Source organism: Muntiacus reevesi, chromosome 14, assembly GCF_963930625.1.
Source record: "Muntiacus reevesi chromosome 14, mMunRee1.1, whole genome shotgun sequence".
NCBI lineage: Eukaryota > Metazoa > Chordata > Mammalia > Artiodactyla > Cervidae > Muntiacus > Muntiacus reevesi.
This window is the reverse complement of record NC_089262.1, coordinates 39,592,748-39,606,402: the sequence shown is the minus strand read 5'-3', so window position 1 is coordinate 39,606,402 and position 13,655 is coordinate 39,592,748. Positions and strand designations below refer to the sequence as shown.

At 35.1% G+C, this 13,655-nt stretch overlaps 1 protein-coding gene across 1 annotated transcript in view; it reads left to right on the top strand.

Moving 5' to 3' along the window:
• Positions 1-13,655, top strand: part of HCN1 (hyperpolarization activated cyclic nucleotide gated potassium channel 1) — a 442,779-nt gene that overhangs the window by 382,090 nt on the left and 47,034 nt on the right. Inside the window, exon 6 of the mRNA XM_065905565.1 lies at positions 8,914-9,154. Within this exon, the coding sequence (XP_065761637.1) occupies positions 8,914-9,154 (241 nt within the window). The remainder of the gene's footprint in view (positions 1-8,913; positions 9,155-13,655) is intronic.

Below are 13,655 nucleotides of genomic sequence, written 5' to 3'. Positions count from 1 at the left end.
CCATTTTCTCCACACCATCTCCAGAATTTATTATTTGTAGACTTTTTGATGATAGCCATTCTGACAGAACATTTCAGTTAGAATGTTAATTTTTTATACTGCTTGATATGTATATAGGTTTCATAAAATTTGCAGTTAAGAAATATAGTCACCTTTCCAAGTTTTTGCAAACAATTTAATATTTTCTAATAACTCATATCAGCTTTAAACTTAAAGCTGGTAAGTGGTTAAAATTAAATAAATATTTACTAATGGTCAGTAACTCAATATGGCCAATGACTACTAGATTAGACAAGGTTACTCTAGAAACAGACTGTATACTTTTAAATATTGGACTCAGTTCCTACATGCTATGTGATTTTTGTGAAATGACAATCTATTTGAAAATTTTTGGCTCATCTGTACTGCTGGGTTAATGATATAGGTATATCAGGTTGTTGTAATTAAAGGAGAAAACCCAAAGCATTCAGTGACTGACTGACAAGTGTTCAGTCATATCCAACTCTTTACAACACCATAGACTATAGCCTGCCAAGCTCCTCTGTCATAAGCATTCAATAAATATTAACTATAATCATCATCAAAGTCATTATACTACATTTAGGCTAGTGGTACTTACCCTCTTATGAGTAATGGCTCCTTTCAAAATCCTATGAAAGCACCATCTGTATCCCATAAGACACTAATATGGTATATATCTCTTCTCATAAAACTTCAGGTTCAGAGCAACCACCTGAAGCCTAACATCCTTTTTAAGTATCTTTAGGCTCCAGGTTTATGATGCTTATTTTTAAATTAACTATTGTATAATTTCTGACACCAATATCTCATTATTTCCCTTCAACATTTGTGACTATGTCATGGGGTTGTTTGAGGAAATGAGTTCATGAGTTCAAATAATTTAGCTGTGCTTCAAGATTTCATTTGTCTTCTTGCATATTTACATTCTGCACTAATTTCTGGACAGAGAAGATGCTTCTTATTTACTAGATATATAAATGAATGTTGATAATTGAAGATTAAATAAGTACATAAAAGAAACATTATTTTTCTCAGTTTTCAAAATAACTTTTGATAATTATTGTTCAAGCAGCTATATTTTCATAGCAACTGGATCACATATAATAGACTCAAAGATCCTTTACATGTATATATCTATATATATATAGTTAATATATATTAGCTAGAATTTTTTATTTTTGAAGAATTATGTAACAGCAAATATATTGCCCTGAAAATGTGTATACTGCATAAAATTAGTTTAAATGCATTCAAATTAGTTTAAAATGTAAACTACATTCTTCTACATTGGAGAAGTAGAAATAATTGATGTAAAAAAGAATAGGTATTTATCTGAAATGGGTAAAGTTTTTGATTGAAAAAGTTATGAAATAATAAAAGTGACTATTTGTTCCTAAGCATAGAGAATTGCAAAATATAGGAGTGTGAGTTAATTTTAACTGCTCAGCTTTTGTGACTTTGACCCAGGTAATAGGGAGGCCCATAATGGAGTGAATGAACAGTGGTTGGCTAGTCAAATAATAATGACGAGTTTCCCTAGATGTATTCCAGCTTTGTGCCTTGAACAATGTATTTTCTCTCTCAGCTCCACTATCTTCATTCTTTATATATGTGGGGAAATAAAATCAAATTCAAGTTCATCCTTTGGTTTTTATTCTCCAGGAAAAAATGAGGCATAATATGTAAAGTACCTACTTAAAATGGGTGCCTAATATATATTATTCCCTTTCTTTCCCTTCTACATACCATCTTTAATTTGTCAAATTACAGTGTTCCTTTGTGGGGTATATAGGGCGAACCAGAGATATAACTGAAGAAACATTTCTTAAAAGGGAGATGTAAAGGATACACATTGACACTGTCTCCTTTAACACAAGACATACCCCAACAAACAATAACAAGAAACTCTGGTCACCCTCCGTCTTCTTGCAGTCTCTTGCTTTACAGTTCAAAGATCTCAGAATCTGTTGATTTACAAAGCCAGTCAGATAGCCAAATTGTATGAAGTAGCATGTTTTAAAAACTGTGGCAAATCTGATTCACTTTGCCATACAGCAGAAACGAACACACTGTAAATCAACTGCACTTCAATAAAAATTAATTCAAAATAAATAAAACATAAAAATGATCATAATAATAAAAAATTTAAAAGCTGAGCATGCAAGATGACTTCTTAGAATTGGTCAAGGGCTATCCAATAAACCATAGTTTTTCTTGAAATTTTGTGGTCTTTGATATATTATTCAATGTCTTCTATAAAGTAGGGTAGTAATAATACCTAAGGCATAGGATTTTGTGAGGATAAAATAATTTAATACTTGTGGTAGTAGTGGGAGAAAGACTCCACTCCTAGTGTTAGTCACTCGGTCATGTCTGACTCTTTGTGACCCCATGGACTGTGATCCACCAGGCTCCTCTGTCCATGGGATTCTCCAGGCAAGAATACTGGAGTGAACTGCCATTCCCTTATCCAGAGGATTGTCCTGACCCAGGGTTCGAACCCAGGTCTCCTGCATTGAAGGCAGATTCTTTACCGTCTGAGCTACCAGGAAAATCCAGTACTTGTATAGCTTTGTTTAAATAAATACCTGGAACCAAGAAGAACCCCATAAATATCATCTCTTATTTTTATTGTGTTCATCCTTAAACTTATTTCTACTTTAAAGAAACTCCTAACATACCCAGTTACTCTGTTTTGATTCTGCCTATTCCAGGCAACTGAATGAAAAGAGAAAACTAGGACAACATCAGCAGCACCGTTTTATAGGATGCTCTAGGTGATAAAGTATCATTTGATACAGATTTGGCTGCATGCACTTAGTTGTTTCTAAAGTTCACATAAAAGTCTGCACATTGGCTGCCATTTGAACGTCTGTCTAACATAAGTTCTTAGAAGGAAACCTTGTGAGCTTCATACAGTCTAAAAATACAGAGCGTGTTGGGTGTAGGAATTTAGCAATGCAGCAGCAACTCTGTTTTGTTAAGATTACTCTATGATTCATTATTGCAATGATGGTAATTATATTTATAGCGACCACGCTTAAAACTTTTTAGAGCTATACTGTGTGAAATAAAATAATATAGAATGAAAGAGAACAAAATGTTTTACAAAATTTTCCAGAATGATACTTGAGTTGTCAATAAAGAATTCTAGTGCTAGAAGGAACCTTAAAATATTGCTATTCTTTTTAATAACAAAGAAGATATTGCATAAAATTTCCCAAGGTTACAGAATATGTGTGATTCCAAAGCACAGATTTATGGTTAAAATAAATCCTTGAAGCAATCTAAATATATCAAATCCCATGTTTTCTTATTGTCATAAAGTTAAACTAGAAATCAAATTACCAACAGTAAAAGATACCATTGAGAGTGAAAAGGCAAACCACAGATGGGAAGAAGCTATTTGCAGTGCATATCCCAACAAAGAGCTCCTGTCAAGAATATAAAAAGAACTCCTTAAATAGAAAAATCAGGGAAAACTATTGACTGGACACTTCACCAAACAAAATATTCATTTGACCAGTGAACCTATGAAAATGTGCGTAGCAACATTAATCACTGGCAAAACGTGGAGTAAAACCGCGTATCTCCTAATAGCTAATGAAAGTGAAAGTGTTAGTCAGTCATGTCTGACTCTTTGCAACTCCATGGACTGCAGCCCACCAGGTTCCTCTGTCCATGGAATTTTCCAGGCAAGAATACTGGAGTGGGTTGCCTTCTCTAGGCGATCTCCCCCACCCAGGGATCGAACCCAGGTCTCCCACACTTCAGGCAGATTCTTTACCATCTGAGCCCTAATGGCTAATGGCTAAAATTAAGAGTTAAAATATCAAGTTTTTCCAGTGATATAGGGCAACTCAATATACTTACTGCTGGCATATGTGGAAAATAATATAATCATTTTAGAAAACTTTTGGCGGTATCTACCAAAGTTAAAAACATGATTATCCAATTACCCAGCAGTTCCAACATAAGGTAAATATGCAAGAGAAATCAGTGCATAAGGCACTTCAAGAATGTTCATAACAGGCTGATTTTATTAGCCTGAAACTGGAAGCAACCCAAGTGTCATGAAAGGTGGAATGGAGAAATAAATTGTGGCATAGTCATAAAATGAAATACAGCCTGAAATAGAAAAAGAAACAACTGCTGCCACACAACAGCATGGATGAATCACACTGACATGATGATGAGCAAAAGAGGCAAGACATTAAAGAGTCTGCAGTATGTGACGCCATTTGTGTGAATTTCAAGTTCAACTGCTTATAGTGATATAAGTCGGAAGAGTGAGAATCTCTGGGCTTGATTGGAAAAAGAAAACAGGAAGCCTTCTAAAAATTGTTCTGTACATGGATCCAGGAGGTTATATGGGTTCATATATATTTCAAAAATTCATCTAAGATTTGTGTATATTTAAGATATGCATTTTAACAATATCCATAATATAGTTTAAAAAGTATTCTCTACACTAACAATTAATGTGAATAATCCTGTTGTACTTTAGCAAAATATTGGGATGGACTGCGGAAAAAGAAAGGGTCATGTGTCCTATTCTCTTAGGGAGTGAATGTTCCTCAGTATCTTAAACTGACATGTCAAAGTAAGATCAAATGTAGGATTCTTCATTGTCATTGTCTTGCTGTTATATTATGCTGTGTTTTCAATATATAAACATTGATTTATTTGGAATTTGAAAAGGAGATTTGTCTGTTTTCCTCTAATTTTTAACTTACTAAGTTATTTATTTATATATGTACAAGCTCATATTTTGGGATTCCTTGGTGGCTCAGACAGTAAAGAATCTGCCTGCAATTCAGGAGACCCAGCTTCGATCCCTGGGTTGGGAAGATCCCCTGGGGAAGGGAATGGCAACCCACTCCAGTATTCTTGCCTGGAGAATTCCATGGACAGAGGAGCCTGGTGGCTACAGCCCATGGAGTCATGAAGAGTTAGACACGACTGAGTAACTAACTCTTTCACTTTTTTTTTTCAGGCTCATATTTATCTTTCAATTTGAGGTTAAACCAATATTACATTATTTGTTTTGTTACTCAAGTTGTTACAGCACTAGCTTGGTAGCTCTTTTAGTTGGGTTCTTTGAAATATCCTTTTCATTGTGTGGGCTTTTTGTTGATGTTTTTGCTGGTTTCTTTATTTGTTTTCTAGCACTCCCATACTATCTGGTATGATAAGATACTTGGGGAAGAAATAATTTTCCTTTTTTTAAGTTTTGAAGTAAACTTAGTAATCTGCAGGACTTTGGCATCAAAGTCAGGGTCATGTGTCTGGTTCCCTTGTGGATTTCCCTTGCAGCTTTCCTGGTGGCTCAGTTGGTAAAGAATCTGCTTGTAATGCAGGAGACCTGGGTATGATCCCTGTGTGAGGAAGATCCCCTGGTGAAGGGAATGGCAACCTACTCCAGTATTCTTGCCTGGAGAATTCCATGGACAGGGGAATCACTGAGATAGAGCAAAAGAGGAATCACTGAGGTAGATAAAGCCTGGTGGGCTTTATGAGTCCATGGAATCACAAAGAGTCGTACATGACTGAGCGATTAACACTTTCACTGGTGGCTCAGATGGTGAAGAATCTGCCTGCAATGTGGGAGACCCAAGTTTGATCCCTGGGTTGTGAATATCTTCTGTAGAAGGGAATGGCTACTCACTCCATTGCCTGGAAAATTCTATGTACAGAGGAGCCTGGTGGGTTCATGGGGTCATACTTTATTATCTCAAGGTCAGGGCCATGTGTCCGATTCCCTTAGGGAGTGAATGTTCCTCAATATATTGCATATAGACAATGCTCCTAATTCAAGCCAGACATGTCGCTAAAAACTCTCATTAGAACAACTGCCATAAAGAATCTGGATGGAGAGTAGAGATATTAATAACTTAACTGTGTGTTTTATTTAAGTGAATGTGCTATAAGGACCTGTGATTAAAGAGGAGGAGTGTTAAAAGTTTTGTTTTACTAATAGAGTGATATTAATAACTTAACTAAATATGTTCTCTCTAAGAAAATGTGCTATAAAGAAATATGATTGATGGAGAAGAGCTTTTAAAATTTTCACTAACCTCAAGACTCACTTGATTGTTTCCATTAAACTGAAAGTCAATTAGTTGTGTCCGACTCTTTGCAATCCCATGGACTGTAGTCCATGGAATTCTCCAGGCCAGAATCCTGGAGTGGGTAGCCTATCCCTTCTCCAGGGAATCTTACCAACCTAGGAATTGAACCAGAGTCTCGTGCTTTGCAGGCAGATTCTTTATCAGTTGAGGTACCAGGGAAGTCCTTTAAACTATATACCCTCAAAGCAAACAGACTTCATGGGAAGAGGAAGAGCTTTTAAATGCCAATAACTTTCTGTCCCATTATGTTTTTTTCTGTCCAAGTTCTATTAGAATTTACAGTTTAAATCAGAAAGAATTCACAAGGAGGTAAAAGTTCCACAGAGACAGAGAAAATGAATGGATTCCTTGAAATTAACAATAATATGAAATTATTTTCACAGTAATATAATCAAGGCAGCTCCAGTGGTGCACCTGAATATGGGATGCATCATAGAAAAGAATTGCCCTTGTAAATAAGGACCAGTTTAATTTCTTATAAAATATGCTTTCAATTATTTTCTAAAATAAAAGTGAAAAAACAATGAAGAGAAAAATCTGTATACTTCAAATTAAAGAATATAGATGAAAAGATTATTTCATTATTTTGTTTGAAAACTTATTTTCTCTGCAGCCTGAGCCTGGCTTATTTTCAATTTCCTATGCAGGATACTTTTTTGTCATTTTACACATAATATTATTAACTTTCAAACAAGCAGTCGATCATTTTAATAATATATTTCGGTCTCCTTTTAATTTTTACCTTGGGTACCTTGAGTGGTTCACCTTTATCTTCATGTGGTTTTTTGTATGGAAGACTCAATATTTTTAATAGTGAAAAACCACATTTTTATATACATAAGGCTTGTTTCTCAAGCTATTGACTTATGAAAGCATTCTAAGAATTTTAAATGGCCACTTCCCAATTGGAATATAAACTAAGTTTTGTGAGCACTTTCTTTTCCAGTGCCAAAACTCCATCTTCCTTCTTTCCCTTTTAGCCCCCTTCCTTCCTTCCTTCCTTCTTTTCTTCTTTTTTATCACTTCCTTCTGGTGGTTCAGATGGTAAAGCATCTGTCTACAATGTGGGAGACCCGGGTTCAATCCCTGGGTCAGGAAGATCCCCTGGAGATGGAAATGGCAACCCACTCCAGTACTCTTGCCTGGAAAATCCCATGGATGGAGGAGTCTGGTAGGCTACAGTCCATGGGGTCACAGAGAGTCGGACACGACTGAGTGACTTCACTTTCTGTCTACTCATACATTATGCATATTGATTGAACACTTACTATGTGCTGAACTTACTATAGTCCCCCACTCCAACCACAGCTCTTCAACACCAGTTAAAATTGATCACAAATGCCCCTAGATATAGCCACCCAAATGTCTACTGTGCATTATAGAGCTTGGATGAACTGTACCAAGTACCACATGTAATATCCTTCTCTTGGTTTTGTCTTTATGTTCACTTTCTGGTTATTGCTGCTGATTTTTAAATATTTTACCAGTTTCCATGAAACTCCACTGTTAGAGATACTTATCTGCTTTGCTGAATTCACTGCATATTGTTGAGGATGAAACACTTTCTTTTCTATGTTGGACTTAAAATTCTGTTCCTTCTGCATCAACTGGAACTTTTTAAGTATCCTGGAATAACAAATATCAAATTATTTTATGAAGAAGATTGAGGAAAGTTTTTTTCCCCATATTGAAATCTAGAAGTATTCCCAAAGCAGGAATTCAGATCTCCTTCTCTTTTAATACTTCTGAATCTTTTTTCCCTTTTTCCGTCTCTTGGCAGAAGTGACTTTGTTTTTATATGTCTCTTAAGCATGCTCACAAATTCAGGTCCATCCCTGTTCTTTGGGGTGGAGGTGGGGCATTGGAGAAGGTATTTCTGAGAAATGGCATTGAAATGAAATTTAGATTCCCATTGTTTATTTTGTTCCATATCTAGCTTTCAGCATCAAAACTGGTTGGTCCCATATCCTTGTTTTGGTTCATAGTGATAGCACTGTGTCTAATCTGGTGTATAAATCTTCTAATTTAGAGCAGACCCGATCCCATACATAAAGCAATTTAGGAAAAGGAAAATATGGCCTCTGTCCAGTCCAAAACTTCCAATGATAACCCAGGAGGTTTTGAAAGGGTAATTTTCTGATCTAACCCAGAAACAAATTGAATTTATAATTATAGATTATAGTCAAATTAGAGTCTCCTTTGTGTAATGTGAACAATATCAAGTCTCCTTCCCATAATATGAATGACATTAAGAAAAAACATCAGAATGCTGTTGGCATTTTATTGGCAGCTGGGCTCTTGTTTCAGAACTCCAGCCAGTAGGTACAGATTAGATTGTTCAACATAATGGGCCACAGAAGCAGTAACATCAAGGTTAATAGGAAGTGACGTGGCTTCTTCTCTTCATAAAAACAGAGAAAAGGGAGACTAAAACCCTTCTGCATTTTAATTCTAATTTTATATAAAGAATAATAAAGGAATGGGAAGTTATAAAAGGTGAACTTGTATACATTTGTTTAATATTTATTGATGTTTAATACTTGCCTGTACTACTCTATGTGCTAGGAATACAACATTTCAATGCAATAATAAAACATAATCCCTGACTTTGAAGAAATATGTGGATTATTAGAATTTATGTATTTTTGTTTCTTAATTTAAATTACAATGTTATACTATATAGAGATCTTAATTTAAGCACCTGTTTTGCTTCCTGATATGATTAATCTCTCTTAATTTTTTTTACTCTTGCCATCTTTAGGAGATAGTCAACTTCAACTGCCGAAAACTAGTGGCTACAATGCCACTTTTTGCTAATGCGGATCCTAATTTCGTGACTGCCATGCTGAGCAAGTTGAGATTTGAGGTGTTTCAACCTGGAGATTATATCATACGAGAAGGAGCTGTGGGTAAAAAAATGTATTTCATTCAACATGGTGTTGCTGGTGTCATCACAAAATCCAGTAAAGAAATGAAGCTGACAGATGGCTCATACTTTGGAGGTTAGTAAAAAAGAAAATGTAACTCAGATGAAATCTAATTTGCTTGCAATATGTATCTTTATCAGAATTGTGGAGATGTCAGAATGTTGATTTATTGGGTTTGAATGTGGACTTGTATTTGAATTCTGATAAAAGTGTCTATAGTATGTCGACTGAAAAAAATGCACAACCTAAAAGTTGAGAATTATGTTTTATTTGGCAACAAAACTGAGGACTTAAGCCCAGGACACAGTATCTCAGATGCCTCTGAGAGACTGCTCCAAGAGGTAAGGGAGGAGCCAGGGTATATAGCAGTTTTTGCAACAAAGACCAGGTAATTGGAACATGGAATGATTACTGTTGGCTAGAGAAACCCAGATATCTCAAATTAAAGAATTAGCGCTTTTATTTGTATGAAAAGATGCAAGAGTCTGGGCTCATTGAAATTATTCTTTTGATATGCACTTCAGTTATCTGGGGCTGGTATCCATGCTTTCTCATCCTTAGTCTCTCTAGTGCATCGTCTGGGGTGGCTGCAAAAGTTGACTGGTAGGTGGTGGGCATCCTGTTTCTCTCCTGTTTGCTCTGGGCTCACCATTGGGTGGCTGTAATGTGATGGATTGATGGCTGAATATCATTTGTTTACTGATATGGCAGGCAACATTTTTTCATTGAAAACTGGTATATTTTCACATTTCAGTGTCACGTGTTCAGTGCATATGCATTTACTATTATATTAGTTAGAATATTGCTTCAGCCTCTTAAACCACAACCAGATAACAGTGGCTTAAGCAGATAGAATGGAGAAGGAAATGGCAGCCCACTCCAGTATTCTTGCCTGGAGAATCCCAGGGACGGGGGAGCCTGGTGGGCTGCTGTCTTTGGGGTCGCACAGAGTCGGACACAACTGAAGCGACTTAGCAGCAGCAGTAGCAGCAGCAGCAAGCAGATAGAAAATATATTTTTCTCTCACACAGAAGTCCCAAGAGGATTTAATGACTGCCTCCAAGACAGTTTTTAGGCATGCAGATTTTGTTTATTTTGCTGATCTGCCATCCTCTAGAGTATTTTCCTTATTTATACAAGACAAATTGGTCCCTCTCCACAATAAGGACCACAGGAAGGGAGAAGGGGGCAGAGGAATTGGAGAATGAGCAGTTGCTCTTTAGATGTGTGCCCAGAATGGCCAGTTTCACCTCTATTCACACATGATTCGCCAGAATGTAGTTAAAAGACTACCTCTAGGTATAAGGAAGGCTGGGGAATGTAGCTTCTAATTGTGTGATATATTAGTCAGGGATTTCTAGAAAAATGGAAGCAATAGGATATACTAATCTCATCTAGGAACACCCTCGTAGACATATCCCAAATAATAATTTTCTGGGCATCCTATGACCAGTCAAATTGACACATAAATTAACCATCACAAGGGGCTATTTGCCTTGCTAAAATTTCTGACATTTTTAGTTGTTTCCAGCTTTTTATGGTAATAAGGTATATATTTATATTTGTGCAAATGTACAAAACTTGCCTATGAGTTGATTTACTGGGCCAAAATCTATGCATACACTTAAATTGAAAGAAACATCAAATCATTTCTTTGATGAAACTGCCAATTTCTACTTTGCTTTGCCCATTGATTTTTACATTTTTCCTCCTAGTAAGTAAAATTGGCATGCCCTTATTATTTACTTTGTACTTCCATTATTAACAGTGATACTGAGGCATTTCTTCATAGATATGGATTATTTTTATTTGATTTTCTATTGCTGTTTTTGCATTTTTTAATGTGTTATTTGTCTTCTTAAACAAATTTACAGAAATGTCCCTAATGTTTTTTTATATATACTGTAGCTGTTTTCTCAAAAATTATTGCTTCCTTTAAAACTTTCTTTCTAATTTTTTGTTTTATCATTCTGATCTTCATTATTGTCTATTCAATTTGAATCAGAGCATTTGTGTTTCTAAAGTGGGTTTTCTGCACTTCTAAATTATGAAGATGTTTTCTGTATTTACTTCTATTTTATTTCATTTCACTACATTGTTATTACAGTTTTAACTTGTTAGAACAAGTGACGGGGAATGACTATTAACGTCTCTTAGTGCCAGTTCTGATATGACATTAAAGACAATGATTAATACGACAGTGTCAGACATTGGCAAGATTAATAGTTAAATATTACTCAACAGTAGGAAACTGAAATGTTCTCTTTAGAAAAAGTCAGGAAATCTGCCTTAACATATCAGGTTTATTCTATAAGACAAATTCAAGGGAAACTTTTTCTTATCATGAGTGAGGTATTCAATAAATGGCTCTTATTGCTTTGATTAATTCTTCACAGACTTTATAATATGCCTTTAGAAGTTTTCTCTGTCAGAATTAATGTCTCCCAACTCTGTGTGAACACACTGCTTCTCACAGCTTTCCAGAGCCCTGACTTCTTTCTGCCTCATATTGACCACTGTAGTTAATTACCTGTCTTCCTTCTGATATTAGATGGCAAAAACGTGTGTATCAGAATCATTGGAGAAATTGTTTAAGTTCAGGTTCTGCCTCTCAGAGACTCTAATTCAATAAATTCAGACTAGGGATAATATTTTATTTGTTTGTTCAATTAGATAATAAAGAACCAGCATATTTGAGCCCCTGAAAATCAGTAAAAAGAAAGTATTCAAGTCAAATTAGAAATGTTGGCTAATCTGAAAACTAGGCAATATATTCATTTTTATTTTAAAATAATGATTATAAAAGCAACAATAATATGCTGAGTTTAAGAAGTTTTCTTCAATAACAGCTATAAAGCTTTATTGGGAAAAGTTTTAATTTTATTAAATGCTTATTCGGAATATATCAAATTAACCATAGGTACGAAAAGTGAAAGTCACTCCGTGCAAGTCGGACACTCGTGTCCAGCTCTTTGCAACCCCATAGACTATACAATCATGGAATTCTCCAGGCCAGAATGCCGGAGTAGATAGCCGTTCCCTTTTCCAGGGGATCTTCCCAACCCAGGGATCAAACCCAGGTCTCCAGCATTGCAGGGAGATTCTTTACCAGCTGAGCCACCAGGGAAGCCCAAAATAACCATAAGGTTCTCATTCATTAACTTATTGCAACTGAGTAAAACCTATCAGCTCAAAATATTTGGCCAGTTTTTGGTTAACCCAATGACTAGCTTCTTTGACTTTCTCCCCATTCATTAAGGATGATTTTTAATTCTTCATCTTTCCCTTTCTTCCCACTCTTCTTCCTTGTCGTGATTCTGCATTGCATCAGCCCCTTACTATTGTGCAGATTATGCTAAGAAAAAAGAAAGAGGAAATTAGGGAAAGCTAAGAACTTTTAAAAAATCTACTTTAGTAAGTTCAGAGAATTAGTGTTCACATGAAGAAAAAGTAGAAATTGAGAGTTGATGAAAATAAATAAAATCTGGTAGTAAAAAGTAAAAGTATAATCCAGCTTTGGGGGAGAGTGGTTTGGGGGAAAAGGTTTTTGAGGTAATTAATGGAAGTGTGACAAATAGATAAAAGTTAGAAAGGAATTTCTGAAAGTTGTCATTATGCATTAAGAATGTGTATGTTCAGTCACACAGTCATGTCCCACTCTTTACAGCCACGTGGATTATAGTTCTCCAGGCTCCTCTATCCATGGGATTTTCCAGGCAAGAATACTGAAGCAGGTTACCATTTCCTTCTAAGGGGATCTTTCCCACCCAGGGATCAAACCCGGGTCTCCTGTATCCCCTGCATTAGAAAAAGGATTCTTTACCACTGAGACACCTGTATTACCTCGTATGTGTTTAATCTCTACTAAATCTCTATGCCTTTTCTCTCCCTGATACTGTTTTTTTTTTTAATTTTCTTCACTTTTTTCAGAGCTACTTAAATATTTGTTATTTTTGTTGTATCTTCAAAGAAGCAGTTTTTATTTTTGCTTTTCATTTCACTAATTTCTGTATTTTTTCTATATAAAATCTGTTCTTTCATTTTACTTTTTGCTTTAGTTTTACTTCTTTTAGCTTCTTGAGTTTAAAAGCTACTATATTTATTATGAACTACTCTTCATCTTTGATGACTGCAATTTATAGTACACATAAATCTGTCTATACTGCTTTGGTTAAATTCCACTGCACTTTTAATATAGTATTTCAATATTGCTTTGTAAAAATAGATTGCACTTTCCATCTGGATTCATTGTATAGTATATGAGTTATCTTTTATTTAAATTATCTTTAAGAATTTTAAATGGAAACATTTGGGGATGGAATGGTAGAGAAAAAAAAGCACATATAATGTTTGAATAGGAGAATTACAGAATATGAAAGATGTTAAATAAATTGTATTGGCAATAAGTAATGTGTAAGAAAGATAAGATTAAATGAGATTTATTTTAAAAAGGGAATGAGGTGATCTTCAATTACTAAATCTAGTTATAACTAGGTTATATAGTTACATAAAATAAAAATTTTCTCCATCCTTTTTCTAAATTTCTTAAGACATAAATGATCATCTTTAAATATAG